At 42.3% G+C, this 7464-nt stretch overlaps 1 protein-coding gene across 1 annotated transcript in view; it reads left to right on the forward strand.

The window, feature by feature from the left end:
• TAF4B (TATA-box binding protein associated factor 4b) overlaps positions 1-4810 on the forward strand; it is a 151039-nt gene extending 146229 nt beyond the window's left edge. The window contains exon 15 of the mRNA XM_059410038.1: positions 4582-4810. Coding sequence (XP_059266021.1) covers positions 4582-4593 — 12 coding nt within the window. The 3' untranslated portion in view covers positions 4594-4810. The remainder of the gene's footprint in view (positions 1-4581) is intronic.
• Positions 4811-7464: the final 2654 nt, after the last annotated feature.

The raw sequence follows: 7464 nt of genomic DNA on the forward strand, positions 1-7464 counted from the left end.
AAGAATTGCAGATTTAATTTGACAAAGTATAATATCCACTCATGACAAAAATGCCCAGCCAAGTAGGTTGAGAGGGAACATACTTCTACATAATAAAGGTCACATGTGAAAAACCCACAGCTAACATCCTCAATGGGGAAAAACGGAGAACTTTTCCTCTCTGGTCAAGAAAAAGACAGGGATGTCCACTCTCATCAGTCTTCTTCAACATAGTCCTGGAAGTCCTAGGCTTAGCAATCAGACAAGAAGAAATAAAAGGTATCCAAAGCAGCAAGGAAAAAGTAAAACTTCCATTATTTGCAGATGACATATTATGTCATAAGACCACCAAACAACTGCTAGAACTGATAAACGAATTCAGTAAAGTCACAGAATATAAAATCAATGTACAGAAATCTGTTGCATTTCTGTACACCAATAAGAAGTGACAGAAAAGAGAACTTCAGGAATCAATCCATTTATAATGGTACCTAAGACTCCTAGGAGTAAACCCAACCATAGGTGAAAGACCTGTATGCTGAAAATCATAGAAGGCTCATGAAAGGAATTGAAGATGAGACAAAGAAATGGAAGGACAGTCCATGCTCCTCCTGGATTAGAAGAATAAATATTATTAAAATGTCTATGCTATCTAAAGCAATCTTCACATTTAATGCAATCCCTATCAAAATACCACCAGCATTTTTCACAGAGCTAGAGCCAACAATCCTAAAATTTGGATGGAACCACAAAAGACCCCGAATAGCCAAAGAACCTTGAAAAAGAAAAGCAAAGCTGGAGGCATCACAATTCTGGACTTCAAGCTCTATGACAAAGCTATAGTCATCAAGACAGTATGGTACTGGCACCGAAACAGACACATAGATCATTGGAACAGAATAGAGAATCCAGAAATGAACCATTAGCTATATGGTCAATTATTCTTGATGAAACAGGAAAGAATATCAATAGGAAACAGACAGGCTCTTCAACAAATGGTGTTGGGAAAACTGGACAGCCACATGCAGAAGAATGAAAGTGGACCACTTTCTTACACCACACACAAAAACAAATTCAAAATGGATTAAGGACCTAAATGTGATACATAAAACCATACAAATCCCAGAGGAGAACACAAACAGTAACTTCTCTGACATCGGCCATAGCGATTTCTTTCTAGATATGTCTCCTGAGGCAAGGGAAACAAAAGCAAAAATTAACTATGGGGAGCGCCTGGCTGGCTCAGTCGGTACCACCTGAAACTCTTGATCTCAGGACCCTGAGTTCAAACCCCAGCCTGGATATGAAGCCTACTTTAAAAAAATAATAAGGGGCGCCTGGGTGGCTTAGTCATTAAACGTCTGCCTTCAGCTCAGATCATGATTCCCAGGGTCCTGGGATCGAGTCCTGCATCTGGCTCCCTGCTCAGTGGGAAGCCTGCTTCTCCCTCTCCCACTCTCTCTTCCACTCCCCCTGCTTGTGTTCCCTCTCTCACTCTCTGTCCAATAAATAAAATCTTAAAATAATAATAATAAACTATTGGGACTACATCAAAGTAAAAAGCTTTGCAGCATGAAGGAAACAATCCCACAAAACAAAAAGGCAACTTAACAAAAGGGAGAAGATATTGCAAATGACATATCTGATAAAAGGTTAGTATTCAAAATACATAAAGAACTTATAAAACTCAACACCCAAAAAATGAATAATCCAATTTAAAAATGGGCAGAAGACATGCATAGACATTTTTCCAAAGAGGACATCCAGATGGCCAACCGACATATGAAAAGATGCTCAACATTACTCATCATGAAGGAAATGAAAATCAAAACCATAATGAGCTATCACCTCATACCTGTCAGAATGGTTAAAATCAACAACGCAAGAAAGAACAGGTGTTGGCGAGGATGTGGAGAAAGGGGAAGCCTCTTATACTGTTGGGAATGCAAGCTGGTGCAGCCACTCTGGGAAACTGTATGGAAGTTCCTCAACAAGGTAAAAATAAAACTACCCTAGAGTCCAGCAATTGTATTACTAGGTATTTACCCAAATAATATAAATACACTAATTCAAAAGGTACACATGCACCCTGATGTTTACAGCAACATTATCCACAATAGCCGAATTATGGATAACAGCCCAAGTGCCCATCGATTGATGAGTGGATAAAAAAGAGTGGTATATATGCAAAGGAATATTACTGAGTCATAAAAAGAATGAAATCTTGCCATTGCAATAACATGGATGGAGCTAGAGAGTATTAATGCTAAAGGAAATAAGTCAGAGAAGGACAAACACTATATGATTTCACTCATATCTGGAATTTAAGAAAACAAACACGGGGGAAAAAAAGAGAGAGAGAGAGAGAGCCAAACCAAGAAACAGACTCTGAACGATAGAGAACAAACTACTGGTTACCAGAAGGGAGGTGGGTAGAGGGATGCATTAGATAGGTGACGGGGATCAGGGAGAGTACTTGTGACCAGCACCCGGGGTCCTATGAAAGTGTCCAATCACTATAGTGTCCTCCTAAACTAACAGAGCACTGTATGGTAACTAACTGAAATTGAAATTAAAAAAAAAAAAAAAAAAAAAAAAAGACTAGCAGCTTTAGGGAAGTTTGGTGAGAGAGGATTGTGAAATCTTCCCTGGCAGGGAGTCTGGAGTTTGGAAATGTGTCTTGAGAGGCCAGTCGGTGAGCCTGCACAGGAAAGAGCAGAACGCGGGGGGTTCGCTGCCTCCGCGTGGCCCCTCTGCAAGTTCCCGGCGCCCCTGGGCCAAAACTCTTCAGGGTCTAAATAAACAAGAGCGAATGCAATCTATGAAACAGAACCAGGGGAGTGTCTTTTCATCCTGGATTTAACAATTTTGAACTTTCATCTGATGTTTTTTTTCAAGGGAGTGGAAGGGGGAAAGTCTTAGTTCTTAATAAAAAAGCAGATCTGGGCGTCTTCTATAGAGCCGAGGCCTCTGGTGCTGGACCTGGAGCCTTTGAGCTCCGAGAGTTTATTGTAAACATCAGTATCGCCAAAACCCACAACTGAGTGCTGTTATTGGGAAGTGGGTGGATGGGTGATTTTTTTTTTTTTTTTTTTTAATTCAGCAAATAATGTGGCTTGTCTCTGTATCTTGACTTCTCCTGGGTTCTGAATTTGCCAAGCTGGTCAATCTCTTTTATGGGTAAATATGTGCCCATTTTATTAAAACAAAAGTCTCTTAAAATGCAGATGGTATGCTTCCTGCTTGCGAGGCCTCGCAAGATTCCTTGTTGCAACCGAAGCGGGCGTGTTACTTTGATAGTGGTATGAAATAACCTTAACTTTGCCTGGGGATATTTATAACAAAACATGCAGAATTATTGCACCATAAAGCCTGCTTCACTGATTCTTGCTGATTAAAAACTTTTTTTTAAGGCTAATGTAATAAAAACCAAAAAGACCCAACAGCTGGAGATCTGAAGACAGTCCAACTGGAGCCACGGAGACTCCCAGCCCTTCCCTGCAACACCCCCCCCCCCAACCTTTGATTCAAATCCTGAGTCTGGAGAAGCCAGACCAGCTCCACGGGGCCCCTTCCCAGTTAGCTTCATGCATCACCTACCTTCCCGCCCCAAGCCGAGGCAAAGAATGAATGGCCTGGGAGGGATGGGCTTGTCTTTCTGCCATGCCGGAGGTCAGTGCCAAGTTCTGCTCCAGGAAAAACTAAGGCAGAGCAATCGCGGTATTAGGCGAGGTCGACCTATTCCACCCTGTCCCCTGAAAGACAGGCCAAACAGGACGGAGGCCCTTTTGGTGGATGGGAGAACCGTACAAGGATGAGAAGTTGGTAGGAGCTGACATAATTCCTTCCCAGGTGCCCATTTACCAGGCACATCCTCAAGGGTGCTGTGAAATCGGGCCCTGGTTTTATCCCTGTTGGCTATTGGCCAGAATCAAACTGGTTCCATGGGGCGGTGAGAGTAGACGCAGTATTTATGAACCGGTGTTTTCAGTGTGAATCCTCATTTTCTTTGGGTGCTATGATGAGCGTTCCCATTAGCCTCTCCCACGTGGAGACTTCCTTGTCTTCGGGGTCCTAAACCCTCCCACCACACCCCGTTCCCTTTTCTTGCCTCCCCTGGCGCACATGCATGCACACACACACACACAACTTCACACATTCACAATCCTCAGTCCACCAGGGTCAGAGGGGACCCTACCTCTAGCTCAGCTGGAAAACCTGTTTTACAAATAAAAATAAAAACAAAAACATTTGCTTATTCCTGAGGGGTGACCAAAGAACATTACGACATGTTCTTCCCAAGTCCCGTGGGACTTAAGGCTTGGGCTTAGCTGTCCTGGGTATTGCTATCCTGGGTAACTCACACTGACTGTTTAACAAGACGGAGTAGACTAAAAAGACTAATGATTCAGCACCTACTTTAAACACAAGCTTATCGCTCTTACCTCTGGGGGCCCCTGGGTACCCTTCGTGTCCCACGCCCTCTCTCCTCTCAGACGTGATTAATCATCCTGGGTTGTGTGTTCATCATTCCCTTGCTTTTCTGAATATTTTCACGTATCCTGGTATTTCTAACGGGAGGATGCCGTTTGTATGTTTCAGGACCTTACATGATATTCTTCTGCGACTCACTTCTTCCTGCCAACGTCCAGCCGCTGGTTTTCCAGACTTCTCTGCTCTGCTACATACATCCTAGACATGTCTCCTTAGTCAAGACTTTCTCTAGAAGTGAACCTGCTGAGATCCAGGCTATGTACATCTTCAGTTTTCTAAAGTGGCTTGGTCAGTCCCCAGTCTGCCCTGGAGTGTACGGAGTAAAGAGTACTATTTGTTTCCTTACCAACACTTGATACTGTTTTTAATGTCTGCCAATCTGGTGGGCAGGAAGTGATTGCTTACTGTGGTTTTGATTTGAATTCTACTGTTGGCTAATGAAGATGGGTACCTTTTAAAATGCAAATTAGCCTTTGTGCCACGCATCTGCAAATATTCTGCCCATTTTTTCTTAATGGGTTGATAGGTGTTCTTTATATATTTTAGAGACCAATCTTTAAGCAACTATGTATGTTGTAAATATATACTCCCATTTTTGGCTTATTATTTCACTCTATGGTGTGTTTCGATGAACAGAAGTTGTTAATTTTTAGAATGCAATTCTTAAATCTTTCCCTTTAGAAATTGTATAATTGTGGGGAGCCTGGGTGGCTTGGTTGGTTAAGCGGCGAACTCTTGGTTTTGGCTCAAGTCATGATCTCAGGGTCTGGAGATGGAGCCCTGAGTTGGGCCTGTGCTCAGTGGGGAAATCTTAGATTCCCTCTCTCCCTCTGCTCTCCCCACCCTGCTGGCATGTGTGATTTCAGAATCCTTCTTCTCTACTACATACAAGTTCATAAAGATAGTCGTCTATTTTGTCTTCTGAAAGTTTTATCATTTTGTCTTTGCATTCAGCTGTTTAGCTCACCTGAAAATGATTTTTTTTTTAAAGACATTATTTCTTTATTTGAGACACAGAGAGAGAGTATGAGCAAGGGGGACTGGCGGGGGGTGGGGTGGGGGGAAGCAGGCTCCCTGCTGAGTAGAGAGCCCCATGTGGGCCTCCATCTCAGGACCCTGGGATCAGGACCTGAGCTGAAGGCAGATGCTTAACCCACTGAGCCACCCAGGTGCCCATGAAATTGATTTTTTTTTTAATGGTGTGAGTTTATGGTCCAATTTTAATTTTTCCTCCATATGGATAAAGAATTGTTCTACCAATTTACTGAATAATTTGTTTTTTCCCATGATTGGTAATGCTACCAATTTCAGATATGTATTAGTTTCTTTGAGGCTCTCAGTTCTTGAGGTCTCTTTGCCTGCTCTAGTACTGCACTGTTTCATTTACAATGACTTAATTAAGATAGATAATTTTATTTATTTATTTGACAGGCAGAGATCACAAGTAAACCGAGAGGCAGGCAGAGAGAGAGGAGAAAGCAGGCTCCCTGCTGAGCAGAGAGCCCGATTTGGGGCTTGATCCCAGGACACTGAGATCATGATCTGAACTGAAGGCAGAGACTTTAACCCACTGAGCCGCCCAGGCACCCCAAGATAGATCATTTTTAATGCAAGTTCTGCACCCCTCCTCACTGGTCTTCTGCAAGCATATCTTGGCCATTGGGGTGCCTCGGTGGCTCAGTCGGTTAGGCGTCTGCCTTTGGATTAGGTCATGATTCCGGGGTCCTGGGATCAAGTCCTGAGTAGGGTTCTCTGCTCAGTAGGAAGTCTGCTTCTCCTCTCTGCCTGCTGCTCTCCTACTTATGCTCTCTCTCTAATATAAATAAATAAGACCTTAAAAAAAAAAGGAGTGTCTTGGCAATTAAGCTGTTCTTGTCCCTTTGTACTTCCATATAAATTTTAGAACCAGTTCGTTAAGTTCCACAAAAACTCTTGTCAGTATTTTGATTGGAATTGAATGGAATCTGTAGATGAATTTAGGAGAAATCAGTATCTTTGCTGATCAAAAATTTTTGACACTACTTTAAATTATATCTTAATTGTTTTTTTTAAAGATTTTTTATTTTATTTGACACAGAGATCACAAATAGGCAGAGAGGCAAGAGGGGGTGTGGAGCAGGCTCCCTGCTGAGCAGAGAGCCCTATTCCGGGCCTGATCCCAGGGCCCTGGGATCATGACCCGAGCTGAAGGCAGAGGCTTTAATCCACTGAGCCACCCAGGTGCCCCATTTAATTGTATTTTTTTTTAAGAATTTATTTATTTATTTATTTGACAGAGAGAGGTCACAAGTAGGCAGAGAGACAGGCAGAGAGAGAGAGAGAGAGAGAGAGAGAGGAGGAAGCAGTCTCCCCGCTGAGCAGAGACCTGATGCGGGACTCGATCCCAGGACCCTGAGATCATGACCTAAGCCGAAGGCAGAGGTTTAACTGAGCCACCCAGGAGCCCCATTTAATATTTTTGAAATGAATTTTCTAGCATTTGTTTTTGACAGATGAAAATACAACTGAGCTTTATTTTATATTAGCACCCTACTAGAATCCCATCAGTACTAATATTACTTTCTGTAGGTTTTTTAGGATTGGGTTTGAAACAATTGTATCATCTGCAAATAACAACAGTTTGATTTTTTTCCTTTGCAATCTTTGCACTTTTTCTTTCCTCCCCCCCCCCCCCCCGTGTTATTGGTGTGAATCTTCAAAATGGATTGAAATAGTGAGAGTGGATGCATTCACCTTATACCTGATATTAAAGGGAATACATACGATGTTTCACCATTAATGAAGATGTCTGTAGAATGGTGTCGAAGAAAATTCTTTACATCCTTAGGTTGTTATGAGTTGTTTTGTTTGTTTTATTTATTTACTCATTTAAAAATTTTTTATTTTATTTATTTTAGAGAGAGGGCGAGTAACTGAGCAGTGGGGGGGGGGGGCAAGTATCTAACTCTCTCTTAGGGAGAGAGAAACCTAAGCAGACTCTGTGCTGAGTTG

Source organism: Mustela nigripes, chromosome 8, assembly GCF_022355385.1.
Source record: "Mustela nigripes isolate SB6536 chromosome 8, MUSNIG.SB6536, whole genome shotgun sequence".
Lineage (NCBI taxonomy): Eukaryota > Metazoa > Chordata > Mammalia > Carnivora > Mustelidae > Mustela > Mustela nigripes.